The sequence below is a fragment of the Aspergillus novofumigatus genome, assembly GCF_002847465.1.
Source record: "Aspergillus novofumigatus IBT 16806 chromosome Unknown P174scaffold_2, whole genome shotgun sequence".
Taxonomy (NCBI): domain Eukaryota; kingdom Fungi; phylum Ascomycota; class Eurotiomycetes; order Eurotiales; family Aspergillaceae; genus Aspergillus; species Aspergillus novofumigatus.
In genome coordinates, this window is record NW_020194275.1 from 1,046 (window position 1) to 14,558 (window position 13,513).

Sequence of the window (13,513 nt, forward strand, 5' to 3'; positions counted from 1 at the left end):
CACTGCCTGCCTTACTGCTACCTCACTGCCTATCTCACTATCTACCTTACTGTCTACCTTGCTACCTACCTCTCTCCTAACTATGGTTAATATGATATATATTCCCTGATATATCACTTATATTATATCCCTGTGTATAAACCCGGATTCGCCAACATACTCTATAACTAAATGTATAATATATACCTCTGCGCATTATGGTATCCTGAAATATATATATTCATTCATTAATATATCAATGCTGATCAACCTCAATCTCCTGACATAACTGCTGTAACTAATAAAATAATATAAATAACTGGCTATGCCCCTCCTGGTTGGTGCGCCTACTGCAAAACCTGGACTACCTGGGCCTTATCCTGCCTATCTTACTACCTGCCTTACTGTTCACTGCACTGCCTACCTTACTGCCTACCTCACTGCTGGTTTTGCTGCCTGCCTTACTGTTGACTATATTCCTACCTTACTATCTGCCTTATGGCCTGCCTCATTATCTACTTACCATCTACCTCGCTGCCTACCTTACTACCTGCCTTACTGCCTATCTTCCTGTCTGCTTCACTGCTTACCTCACTGCCTGCCTTACTGCCTACCTACTGTCTACCTTGCTGTCTACTCGCTGTCTACTCGCTGTCTACCTCGCTGTCTACCTCACTGTCTACCTTTCTGTCTACCTCGCTGTCTACCTCGCTGTCTACCCTCGCTGTCTACCTCGCTGTCTACCTTGCTGTCTACCTTGCTGTCTACCTTGCTGTCTACTATACTGCCTGTCTTGCTGCCTGCCTTACTATTAACTCACTATCTACCTCACTACCTGTCTCACTTTCTGCCTGCTGTTCTGCCTGCCTCATGCATGACCTTCCTGGGGCCTTATGATCTACTATACTACCTTGCTTGCTATCCTGATCACTACCTCACTGCCTGCTGTTCTCCCTGCTATTTGACCTGCCCTTCTGCCTCCCATTCTGCCTCCTATTCTGTCTACCTCACTGCCTGTCTTGCTGCCTGCCTTATGCATGACCTTACTGTCTGCCTCCCTGTCTACCTTCCTGTCTACCTCACTGCCTACCTCACTATCTACCTACTGTCTCTCTTGCTCCCTCCCTACCTACTACCTATGTCTATTATAACTATGGTTGATATTATATATATACATATTTATAAACCACTGATTCGGCTAACATACTATATAAACCAACCGTATAATATATATCTCTGCGCATTATGGTATACTAAAATATATATTCATTCCAAATATATCAATGCTGATCAACCTTGATCTCCTGACATAACCACCGTAACCAACAAAATGATGTAAATAACTGGCTGTGCCCCTCGTGGTTGGGGTGCGCCTGCCCTAAAAACTGGACCACCTGGGCCTCATCCTGCCCATCAACCCCCATTCCCTGCAACCAGCGCTGCCATATGGGCTTGATCTGGCCCTGCCATGGCCTGAATAACATCATGGCCACCATGGGGATCAAAAACCTGCGGTATTCACATGCATGCCCGGCTCCCACCCACGGCATATGGATTGGGGCATGCCGCATGAAAAACACGCGCTATACGGGGCATATTGCACTTGCCGACGCACGCAGATCATCCATGCCGTGCGGCCTGGCTGTGGGCTGATGACATGCATATAACTCATGGCCACTATCACCCCCCTGCATGGCGCATATATAACATTGGTCCCGCCACTGCATGCATTCGGCCTGGGCCATCTCCTCATCCAAACCCTGCTGGGTCTGATGCTGCTGCTGCTGGATATCCATGGCAGCCTACTGCTGGGCCTGCGCCTGCTGGGCGTGCCATACCGCCATGGGAATGGATGGCTGGCTGCAAATAACTCATTGGATGGGGTGGGACTGGCAGCCTCCCTGGGGACCTTGCACGGCAGCTGGCTGTGGCTGAGCTGGGGTGCCTCTCTCCCTGCCTCTCTCCTGCCTGATGGCCTGCCTGGTATGGAACCTCTGGGCTTGCTCACCTGGCATGGGGCTACTACCAACCTGGCTGGATCCACCTCCTGCCCCTCCCAATCAGGATTACACCCGTCACATGCCTGCTCCCTGGCATCCGCATCCTAGTAATACTGCCGCTGATACCCGTCCACCACTCCGTCTAAATACTGATCTAACATAACCCGGCGGCATCTAATGCCTTCTACCATCCCCATATACTCAGCAACCCGCTCCTGGTCCTTGGGGGCGACGCCCTCCATCCATGGAGCTGGGCATCCCACCTAGCTGGCTGGATAATGATTGCCTTACTGCGCTGTCCATCTCGCCCAGCCCGGCCACTCTCCTGCGCGTAATCCAGTAACGTCCGGGGGTCCTAATATGGATGATACTGCGGATATTGGGGATGTCCACCCCCATGCCTAACGCGCTGGTGGTGGCGATCACTGGGCTGGCCCCTATGAACCGCGCTAGCACCCAGCCTTGTCCAACTGCTCACTGTAATACGCCTCACACCTAAGCACCCGCGCCATGGCCGTCACCTGCCTGATGATATTCACATATATGATCACCTTCCCCCAGCGGCCCATCGGATGCGGTCCTGAATGAATGCCACCACCACCTCACTCTTAATCCACTGATACGGCCCCTGGCCCACCCCAGTCATGTCTGGCCGCCACACCTGGTATGCCACATTCGGCCGGCTGGTCCGGGCCCGGTATATGGTCATGGTGGCCTGGTCATGCTTCATCCGCCGGCATAATTCAGCCTCCATGCTCGGGGCAACGTGGCGGTCAACCATACCATCTGGGTGCAGGCCTGGACCAACCGGCCCAGCTGAGCCATCTAGGGCCGGAAATCACGCTGGGAATTCAACACCACATGGCATTCATTGATCACGATCCGGTCCAACCGCCGGGTCCACCGCAGCCGGTTCAAAAACGTCTGGAAATCGGGGCTCACCGCGGACTCGGGCGTCACCAACACGATGGATGCGGCATCAGGGGGCCGCCGGCTCTCCCATGGCACGCATGATATGCTGAGCTCCTGGCATCGCCGTGTCATATCGGCCCGTAATGCGACGAGCAGAACCACAACAACGGTGGTGCCCCAGGGGCGGCGAACGCGGGCACCATGAACAGCATGCTCTTTCCCCACCAGTGGGCATCACTGCGACCATGGGGCTCTCCCCCGCTGGATGGCGCGCATGGCTGGGTCCTGGACGCCCGGAACCACATGGTGGGCCGCCCCATCATGCGCTGCGCGGCGGCCTCCAGATCCATTATTGCCAACTGGTGCCGGCGTTCCATGCGGCTGACCTCGGCCTTATCCTCCCACGGGGCCCATTTGCGCTTGCCTAATATGGATGGGTGGCCCGGGGCGCTAAACCCTAAAAACTGATGCCAATCAGTGCTGGATAACTGGAACATCTCCCGCCGGTGGGCTGTGCTGCCGGCCTGTTCCTGCATGACACGGCCATATACCATGCCGGCAACATGTGATGAATGGGCGGCCTGTAAATCAGCAATATGGCCTATCCACTGCTTGATATCCATACCCTCCTCGGCATCAGCATCCATGGCAGCTAGGGCCGGCTCGGCCTCCTGGATATTATGGGGGAACGCGGTGGACGGCCGCAAAAATCGGCGGCTGATGCCAATGGTGATGTCCCGGTATGCGGCAATATGGATGGCGGTGCCTAGCCGGGTGCGGGTTTCCCGTTTCAACGCCTCCCGGAACCGCTCGGACGACCATTCGCGGCCAGTACCGGGGTCGGGGCCCCATAACCATGCCTGCGCGGCCTGGCTCCCTGCGCGGGCTGGCTCCCCTGCGCCGCCTGCGCCGCCTGCCATACAGCCAACTGATTAATGAATGGCATCACCAGCCATATATACCATACTACTAACTCCCGACCTCCTGCGGCACATATCAATGGATGATCTTGACATCATTGCTAGCATGGAATCCCTTATGATATGCCGTCACAAATGTCACCATGCCATCCTTGATATATATATTCCGCTGTTGACTATTTGCCGTGTTGCAATGCTGAATGCTTAATAACTCTGGGGCCCAGGCCGGCTGCCCTGCAGTAACATGCACGATAATTGCTAATTTCTCCTTGAACTGGGCCACGCGCTGCCAATACTGCTGGATGGCGGCGGGTGGAATCGGCCGCCCCACAGAAAATGCCGCTGCATGACCGGCTCGGCCCGCAGCCGGTCGATCATCCAGTGGGTCCCATCCACCGGCCACTGGGTCCGTGCGTCGTGCAGAAAGTTCCACCCCGCCTGGGTCTGGCTGGGATCGTCATATAATGCCGTCCAGGGAATGGCGGGCATCTGCGCATGATCCTGCATGCACAAATGGCTGATAATCTCCCTCGCTGCAGTCACTAATCCATGGATGAATCCCCGAAAATCCCCATCGTGAACGCCATCTGCTGGTATAATAACTGGTCCTCGCCCATCCACGTCACATGTCCGGGCGCGGTATGATTATAATGGACCTTTAATCCATACGTGCGCCAGTCTAGCAATGTTTCCATGGGGCTGTGTGTCCCACGGATCATAAACTGGTGCATCATCCATGTCACCTGCTCCTGGAACGGTCGGCGGCTCTGGCGAATGTTGACCGCGGGCAATGGATCATCGCTATGGATGGATGATGGTGGTGATGATGGTGGTGATGATTGGGGGTCATCGCTGCCATATCCCTCATCAATCTCCCCAAGTTGATCATCTGCGCTAGCTAGCACCCATTCGGCGCTCTGGTCCTTTTGTATCCAGGTCTGAATGATCTGCCATGGATTGGGGTCCATCCATAATGCTTTCTGGACCACCATGAATCGGGCCACCTTGATCACGCGGGATAATATTGGGGGTAGCTCTCAGGGTCCTGCCAGCTAGTTTCCCCCTGCCCCAATACTGCCATGGCACATACCAATGCGCTCTCATATTCATGGCTGTGATGGCGCTGGTTAAGCAGCTCAATGCAAAATTCTAAGCATGCTTTTTCAATAGCGGTCATGGCCCATGCCTTCTGCTGCGGGTCGTCAGTCACCAGATCCATGGGATCGGGGCTGCCTGGGGCCTGGCTAGCAAGCTGCCACAGCTGATGCCACTTCTTACGCTGCCGGGCAGTCATCCCATATTTCGGGCTGGTCCAGTCGTGCGGGGCCTGCGTGCGGGCAATGAATGCTAATATCTGCTGCCATGGACGGACATGCTTCTGGACCGCAGCCTCATCCATGTATGCCAGCAGCGGCTGGTATGGGGTCTGTCCCTTTTTGGACCGGACGGCTTCCACCCGGATGGCCTGGCCGCAGTGCTGGACTGTCTGCTGGCTCTTACGGGCGACCTGCTCCATTGTACGCCAGATCACCTGCACGCGCTGCTCAGTGGCATCCTGGGGATCTTCCTCTGGGGCCGCCACGCAGGCAAGCAGGTCATGCGCCTGGATACCCTGCAGATAGTCTGCCCACCGAGTCATCCGCAGCCAGGGATTCGCGTCAGTCAACTGGCTTGCCTGGATCACCTGATCGGCCTTAGCCTGGGCCTGGGCCTGCTCCCAGGCCTGCACTACCTCATCTACTGCTGTCTGGATGGCGTCAGTTGGCGGTGGTGGATGGTGGTCATTTAGCTGGTGAACGCATATATAATGGGACCCTTTTCGGGAAGGAAAAAACCGCTGGCAGGTCACCACCTGATATCCCTGCTGGATTGCAATCTGCGCTTGTTCCTGACCCTGCAAGCGTGGTCGACCTCGACCACATGGCACTATCCATCCATGATGTTCGCGCCAATGCCGCTTCAATGTATCGAGTGAACGGGTGATGAATTGGCAATTTGCTAGGTCTCACTGGCATAATAACCCATCAGGATATTCATCTAGGTGGGAAATTGACTGGGCGATCTGACTAGGCCATTGAATAGCTTGGGGGTCATGCTCCACGCCCTCCCAGCTCTGAATGGCCTGATGGATCTGCTTTGCAGTGGCCTGGGGTAACTGATGGGCTTTCCCCCGGAGATGGCTTTCTACCTCAGCAGGCCACACCCCATGGCGGCAGGTCCGGCAGATAATGATTGGTGGCTGGTTAAGCTGGATAAATAACCGCTGTTCCATTCTTAATAGATAGTTTGGATGAGTATAGTATGATTAAACTAAATATCCAAATGATGATAGGATTTCAGAGATGATGGGATTCAACCCCTGAATATTTTGTTTGTGCGCTTTGCTTTTTCTTAGTAGGAACTCAAACCACATCAAATCCTTAATCTAATATGTCCTCACCACGCCTGTAAGTCATTGATTTTAATGCTGAAATTTAATTATATTAATCAGAACTAGCATATGAGCAAGTTAGCTAAATTTAATCTGCCTCTGACCTCACCTAAAGCTATAGTGATGATTATGGGTAGTGCTTTTCAGATTCATGCTGCCCTGCGGGAACTCAAACCACATTAAATCCTTGATATTAAATTTATCCTCACCACCCCTGCAAATCATTGATTTTGATACTGAAACTTGGCTGCATTAATTAAAACTAGTATATCAGCGAGCTGGCTAAATTTAATCTGCCTCTGACCTAACCTGAAGCCATGGTGGTGATTATGGGTAGTGCTTTTCGGATCTACAATGCTCAGCGGGGACTCAAACCACGCCCAAATCCTAGGATCAAATGGCCTCACTACGCCTGCAAATCATCAATTTTGATACTGAAATTTAGCTGCATTAATTGGAACTGACATATCAGTAAGTGAGCTAAATTTAAAATACCTGCGACCTCACCTGGAGCCATGGTGTTGATTAGAGGTAGTGCTTTTTAAATTTATGCTGCTCAGCGGGGACTTGAACCACATCAAAATTCCACATATAAACCACACCCTCACTACATCTGCAGATCATTAAATTCCCCATTGAAATTTGGTTAAGTCATGCTACATTAGCCAACCAGTAAGCTACCTAAAATTGAAATGTGTACAACTCCATCTGGCGTCACAACCCTACCTCACATGGAAAAGTCGGTCCCTACCCTGTTACCACTGCCGCTAAACCGCTCTGGGCTACACCCTAAATCGGTGTCAAGTACAGTCGCCGCCCCTTGTGGGATAGGAGCTAGGTAAAATTAACTATAGGGTACAATTGGCATTTGTGCCAGTGCGGCCGAAAATGGCTGTCGCCCCGTTGCGGTTTAGCGTCTGCGCTGTGTGTACGCCCATTGGTTGGACGTGTGCCTGATCTGGTTTAGTGCTTCGTACCTTCCCGGGACGGGTTCTGCCCGCCCATACCGCCCAGCACAGGCCTACGACATCTATATAAACAGACGGTGCGTCGCTCAACAGGCCGTCCTCTTCTTCGAATTTCTTTCGTTCCCACCCAGGAGGCACTCCATACAGAACCAATATATATCATCAGCGGCCGGAGTACGCCGTCCACCCGAAATGAAAAGGGGGCTAAAAATTTTTCTTTCCTCGTCATCTGACCAATCTGTTGCCTTCACCACTCTTCGTATCTCCTAGCAAGAGGAAACCTGAAACCCAGCCAACAATTTCCGGTCATTGTGGTACATTATCCTTCTATCCGACAGGCCATCCCTGCCTCTTCCGGAACTTTCAGTGACGTGGCCTACGTCTTGGTGGCCCCCAGCAGGCAACGGCTCTCCCTCTACTGCGAGAATGCTTTCTGTCTGCACCCCAAGAATTCCTGGTTGGTCAGATGAGCAAGTCTTCCCCGCTTCCTCCTGCGTGCGCTTGAGCATTCCATTCATCAGCCTCGTCGCTAACGTATCTCTAGCAACATTCGAACGAGGAGAGCAATGCTTTGATACAGTTAGGCTGCAGCTGATCCATCCGGCATTGCCCGTCCTCGCGCACCAGTCACCAATGGAAGCTGGTCACTGCACCTTTGTTCCTCCACCAGCTGTTTCTATTTCTCTAACCCGGCCCTTTGCGATACCCAGCCAATGGCAAAAATAGTGCATCTCCATTTCCCTGAGCGCGCCTTGCAGCTGCTATCACTGCTGGCCATCCACTCATGAGCCGCAGTTGAGCCGAATCAGTGGTATCACATCTTTGTGAATTCACGGAACCTGGCCACTGCCAAGGCGCAACAGCAGGGAAAAGGGCTGATTGTAATCTCGAATGTCGCAATGACAGAATCCTGCAGCCAATCGCAAAATTGCCGCACCTCACAGAGTCGTGCTCCATTGGATTCTCTTTGTTGGTTGTCTGGGGTGGTTGGGTCTCCCTGGTGCGCGGAGCCTAGTTATTTCGCCGCCATCTCGGAGTGACCGCAGCCAATTTCCGCTTATGGTAGACTTCGGCTTGTCTGACAGAAGGATGGAGGTGTTGCGCCGTATGATTGCGCAAATTTACAACTCTAATGTGTAAGAATACAACCCAGGCGCTCTCGATGGAGGCATGGCTGAAAGGTTGGTTGACGGCTTGGGTTGTTGGCTTAGGAAGAAACGGTGAAGGGTATAAAATCACTCCTGGGGCTCGCTCTCATATCTCCTAGTCTTTAATTTCACTTTCCACAATTCTCCATTGTCCTTACTTCTCTTCAACAGACCTGGAGAAACTCTACCCTCACTACATCTTCCACCCCTATACTTTCGCGCCATGGTTGTCATCAATCTTGACTATATCATCCCTTACCACCCTTCACTTGTTTATAAGCCCCTTCCAAGCCACTACAACCGCGCGCCTCAGGCTTTGAGGTCTTAAAGCCTTCAAACTTCCCCTTACCGCCACCTTCAAAGTCACATCCTCTCCCACCTCGCCCTCCCCTACCACCTCGCCGTTGTCTTTTTTCACAGTCTGCCTCTCCTCCCCCACAAAGTCCTTCTTTATCTGCAATCTACCGCTCTTCTGAATTATTGGAAGCCGCCAATGTCCCTGCACTTCCTGCGTCCAGTATTGACATACTACAAACAACTGAGAGAAACGAGTTTGACAAAGAGTTTGCCAAACTTGATGCAACGACCCCTGAAGGCCAGCCCTGTCGCAACCCATCCATGGACAACGACAAATACCAGCAAGATGACGGTCGAGGTAAGGAAATCGCCCCACATGTCATTTCAGGCAAACTCGCTATGCCCTTTTTTGTCTCTGGTCTAGCTTTGTCAATATGATCTTCCATCTAAGTTGACTAACGTAGCTGCTACTCAGTTTCCTTAGAGAACATAACAAAAGGATGGATTGGAGACAGTCCGCAGACTGCTCCCGCGCTGGCCCATCTTACTTATAAAGAGGAGGCAACATCTCCACCGGAGCCGGTCAATTCTGAGGTCTCACCAACACATACAGCATTGGTGGATGCCCAGTCCAGAAATGGTGTACTTGACGGTGCGTCCTTCCTTCGAGCATTGCTTGCTTGCGCTCCAGTCTCATATGCTTGAACAGAACTGCCTACGGTTGATCCGAATGACGACTACAATTCCACCAAATCCTACAATTCGTTGACAGATAATGTTACGACAGATACTGCCGTATCCGAGATTGTATCTCGTCATGCTCCCAAGTGCCCTGATTCAATGACTGAGAACACGACCACGCCGACCGCGAACAACATCCAGGCGATCAGTTACTCAGCTACAGTAGAAGAAGATTCGATCCTGGCGCTGGCCGAACGTCAACAGAGCCTTCATAATGAGCACGATACATCCCCGGGGGATGAAGATGTGGCCCAGACCACCGTCCACCCAGTCAATGATACAGCATCGATCACCCGCGCCTCATATGCTCCTGAACAACCTGAGACATGCGCAGTATCAAAGTCAGGTTCGCAAAATCTTTCAAAAAGTCCCTCTCAGTCGTATTCCGTCTATGTCGTTGTACCGGAACGCCCCTCAATCATAGCGACCACCGAGCAGACGAAGACCAGCTTGCAGACGTCGAGCATGGCTAAAAGGAAGAGGAATTCCGTATCTCCAAGCGATATCGATAGTGATGACCACGGTGACAATGATTATGCCGACGGAAATGAAGATGGTGATGACAGTGACACTTTGCTGCGTCCCCAGAAGCGATGGCGACGAGGGGTCACCAAGAGGCAAAGGACGGGCCAAGTACGACAGAAAACACAAAGCACCGCACAAAGGGAAACCGTTCTCTCTGACGAACCTCGGCATCACTGTCAACCAACCGGACTTCAGGATATTGAAACTATTCCTATTAGGGGCTACTTGACGCGCCAGGTGCTCCTGTCTCGCGTGGTCTATTCCTTTACTTTTGAAGAAGACACGAGGACGGATCTTCTTCTCTCTAATAAGTCAAGAAGGAGCCCGTCGCAGGACCAAGATGAAGGCCGTCAGAGTGGATTTAAGGCATGCAGCACCAGTAAATCCTCTGGTTGTACAACCGACAGGCGTGTTGCTGTCCTATCCAAAGAGGACAAGCTTTTAATGAAATTGAAGCAGAAGGACCATCTTCCATGGAGTGAGATCGTGAAGCATTTTCCGGGGAGGACGAAGGGTTCCCTTCAGGTTCGGTATAGCACCAAGCTTAAGGGTTTGAGCTGGCTTGATGTGACTTCTGAAGAGGCGAATGGCTTGGATTCTAGATTGCACGAATCAGTATGTAGCAGACGACATTCAGGTTATCAGCAGCGGTATGGCCAGCCTCGGGCATGACGTGCAGTGGAACGTTATTCACCGGCGTAATATCTTCATAATAATAATCAGTTGGAGAACTCTCAAGGTTGCCTACATTCAGATCACCCAGTCCGACTCCACTAAGAGCTCTGTCCTTACGAAAGGTGGCTAGACATTCATGCTCGTGAGAAAACTTGTTCGTGTGATCTGGCAACTCGCAAATTCTCCTCTATTTATTTTTCACTTCTATGGCCAAGTTCATGACTATCATTTTCTCCGACTCTGAAATATATTATGTCATCGTCTCATCAGCAATGGAGATCAAAGGGCATTTCTGCTATAACACCTGACGTTCTTTCCCTTCAGTTTCCGGTTCCCTGTTGACTCGGAAAGGATTTGCTACAGGCGTCACAAGTCACCCCGTTCATACCTTAAATGGCCATCCATGGAACCAGACGGACTGCAAGCCCATTCCATCCAAACACACTACATTAATGAAATGGAAGCCAGCTAAATCAAGCCAGAGTCGCTGCTTACACAGCCATTGCAAAATGGGATCAAGGAACAACCATATACTGTCACATTTATGGTTCGACAACTGTATGAAGAGCGCATGGAAACGCATTATTTCAGGGGTAGGTATAAATTCAATACCCTTCATCGCCCTCGGTGTGCAAGAAGATTTTAGAATCGCGAGATAGAGTGATACTTCGCTCTATTTGAATGAAGTATGCACTATAAAGGAAACCTTTCCAGATGCATGACCAAGATCAAGAATACCATCGTTTAAGGCAAAACAGATCGGACGATAGTCTGGAGGAAGCCATAATATCCTCTCACGCTGAAGGCATATCCATTGGCTTTCAAATATAGACACCTCAATCTTAGTTCCTGACCATACCCAACCAGAATGGCCCTCCAGTGTTTGGTACAGCTCTGCTGTAGCGGGATTCCAGAGCTTAGTAGTCTTGTCGTAGGAGCTGGACGCCAGCAGTTGATTATTTGGCGAGAAGGCTAATGACCGGACTAAGTAAGAGTGGCCATTGAGAGTTTGGCACACCTCGCCCGAAGTGGGATTCCAGACCTTGATAGTCTTGTCATAGGAGCAGGATGCTAGTAGATCACCATTTGGCGAGAAAGTTACAGAGCAGACTTGATCAGAGTGGCCCTGAAGGGTCCGGCGTAGCTCGCCTGTCCTCGGGTCCCACAGCTTAATAGTCTTGTCATTGGAGCCAGACACCAGCAATCGACTATCTTTGGAGAAAGCCACAGACCGAACTGAGTCAGACTTTTCAACACTAGCCGGTGTACTACCATTTGCAAATTGTTCTTGTTCGCAAAGTAGTCACCACATTTGACGCACAGGTGATGTCGGGTAACGTCGTGTTCTTGCAGTTGCTTAACAGAATTGTAATAGACATTGCACTGTGGACAAAAGTGATGAGGCTTCACTAAATGGTCTTCAAGCTCTTCGCCAGTAGCAAAGTCTTATAGTTGAGGACAGGCCAAACAGACATTATGTCTGCTGGACTTTCGAAGATGCGTATTCTTTGCTTAAGCCGGAACAAAGACCCAGAAACACCTTCCACACCATTGATGTCGTGATGTCTACCTACAATGGGCGTAAAGTGCAGATTCAGAGCAGAAAAGCCATTCACAGATAGTACAATCATAGTTCGCACCATCACATGCGAGATACAGGCCTAAATCCATATTAAATCAGTTGAATCAAGCTCCAGATAGTCACATAGGAGAAGAAGTGGAGGATCCAGATTGTCAAATGAGTATGGGGAGATGGAGGGTTTAGTGGATGTGTTGAGGCTGATGCAAAGAGTGTAGATAGTGATAGTCACCTCAGAACGTGGATGGATAAGGCGCGAGCCAAAGTAGGCTGCGTCAATATTATAGATCAGAAACAAGCATGCAACTGAAATGCGGGGCGAAAGGCTTTTTGCCAAATCATGCATTTTGATTTGCTGCTAGGCTGCGCCAGACCATACAGATCAAGCTGTTTGCCGCTGTGATTCACGCAGCAAAGGCCAATTACTACTAAAACCCTTGTCATAATCCAGCATTAAATAGAGACAAATGCTCTACCCCAATAGTCCCATCACACTAACCTTTCCAGAGGGCACAGGTTCACTAGGTGTCAATCTTAAGGGTTCTCCCAATGAGCATAAGACTGCTGCATCTATTAGTTAGGCAGTCATCTTAGGCTATCTCCACAGCTACATTAGCCAATGAAAGCTTCACAGCGGCCGAAGTCGCTTTAAAGATGAGATACAGTTGATGTTAAATCAATAATGAGGCAGAGAGGCCTGATGCGTTAGATTCTCAGCGTGATAGGTAACTGCTAGGACGGACGTGGCCAGGCACACACTTAGGAAGGTCTGAAGCCTTCTCTAGAGATTTGCCTTAGTTTTTAGGTCAAGGAGGGGCATAGGCCTGGGTTCTAAACATATCAAGGGTTAAGGGGCATAGGGGGTTTGGCCTTTTGATATAGGACCAGTTACGCCAAACCTGGCGCTCCTGACAGATATGATCCAAACATCATGGTTATGCAACCATCAGGGATAGAAGACAGCTAACTGTCGGCAATGAGCCATCATTTCACATCTAACTAACCATTTTGTCCACTTCCTGTGCTTATGCACTTTATCACCGCCCTCCAACATGTATCCCAAAAGTATAGCTACCAAGCAAACAAAGCTCTATCTGTCAAGAAGCCTGTCCACACTCAGGGGCGTTCTCTACTTACTGCCAAATGACTTCAATGACAAGGTATGTAAAACTAGATGCAGCAAAAATGGGTATTATTATCAGGGACAGGCTTCCCAATGGGTGACTGATTATTTGCACAGCCTTCATAGAGACAGCGATCCATATGGCTCCCAGGAGAATGGGAAGACTGGAGACAGGTATTGTGGATAATAGAATGTTAAATATACTGCAGCCAATA

General features: G+C 50.8%; 4 protein-coding genes and 1 pseudogene across 5 annotated transcripts; 3 read left to right on the forward strand and 2 right to left on the reverse strand.

Moving 5' to 3' along the window:
• Positions 1-477: 477 nt before the first annotated feature.
• P174DRAFT_474093 lies at positions 478-944 on the forward strand (annotated as a pseudogene; the record flags this gene model as incomplete). The annotated part of the gene is made up of 1 exon: positions 478-944. A coding segment is annotated over one exon (467 nt), but the record flags the coding sequence as incomplete, so codon positions are not given.
• A 705-nt stretch (positions 945-1,649) lies between these two features.
• P174DRAFT_417328 (uncharacterized protein) lies at positions 1,650-2,087 on the forward strand (the record flags this gene model as incomplete). Its single annotated transcript, XM_024824597.1, has 1 exon — positions 1,650-2,087. The coding sequence occupies one exon, from the start codon at positions 1,650-1,652 to the stop codon at positions 2,085-2,087; it is 438 nt and encodes a 145-aa protein (XP_024684855.1).
• Positions 2,088-8,581: 6,494 nt separating this feature from the next.
• Positions 8,582-10,650, forward strand: P174DRAFT_509554 (uncharacterized protein; the record flags this gene model as incomplete). The annotated part of the gene is made up of 4 exons (XM_024831573.1): positions 8,582-8,629; positions 8,650-9,013; positions 9,131-9,307; positions 9,365-10,650. The coding sequence occupies 4 exons, from the start codon at positions 8,582-8,584 to the stop codon at positions 10,591-10,593; spliced, it is 1,818 nt and encodes a 605-aa protein (XP_024684856.1). The 3' UTR covers positions 10,594-10,650.
• Positions 10,651-11,269: 619 nt separating this feature from the next.
• On the reverse strand, positions 11,270-11,827 carry P174DRAFT_364116 (WD40 repeat domain-containing protein; the record flags this gene model as incomplete). The annotated part of the gene is made up of 1 exon (XM_024821965.1): positions 11,270-11,827. A coding segment is annotated over one exon (558 nt), but the record flags the coding sequence as incomplete, so codon positions are not given.
• Positions 11,828-12,005: 178 nt separating this feature from the next.
• P174DRAFT_365711 (uncharacterized protein) lies at positions 12,006-12,267 on the reverse strand (the record flags this gene model as incomplete). The annotated part of the gene is made up of 2 exons (XM_024822072.1): positions 12,006-12,166; positions 12,237-12,267. The coding sequence occupies 2 exons, from the start codon at positions 12,265-12,267 to the stop codon at positions 12,006-12,008; spliced, it is 192 nt and encodes a 63-aa protein (XP_024684858.1).
• Between the last annotated feature and the right edge of the window lie 1,246 nt (positions 12,268-13,513).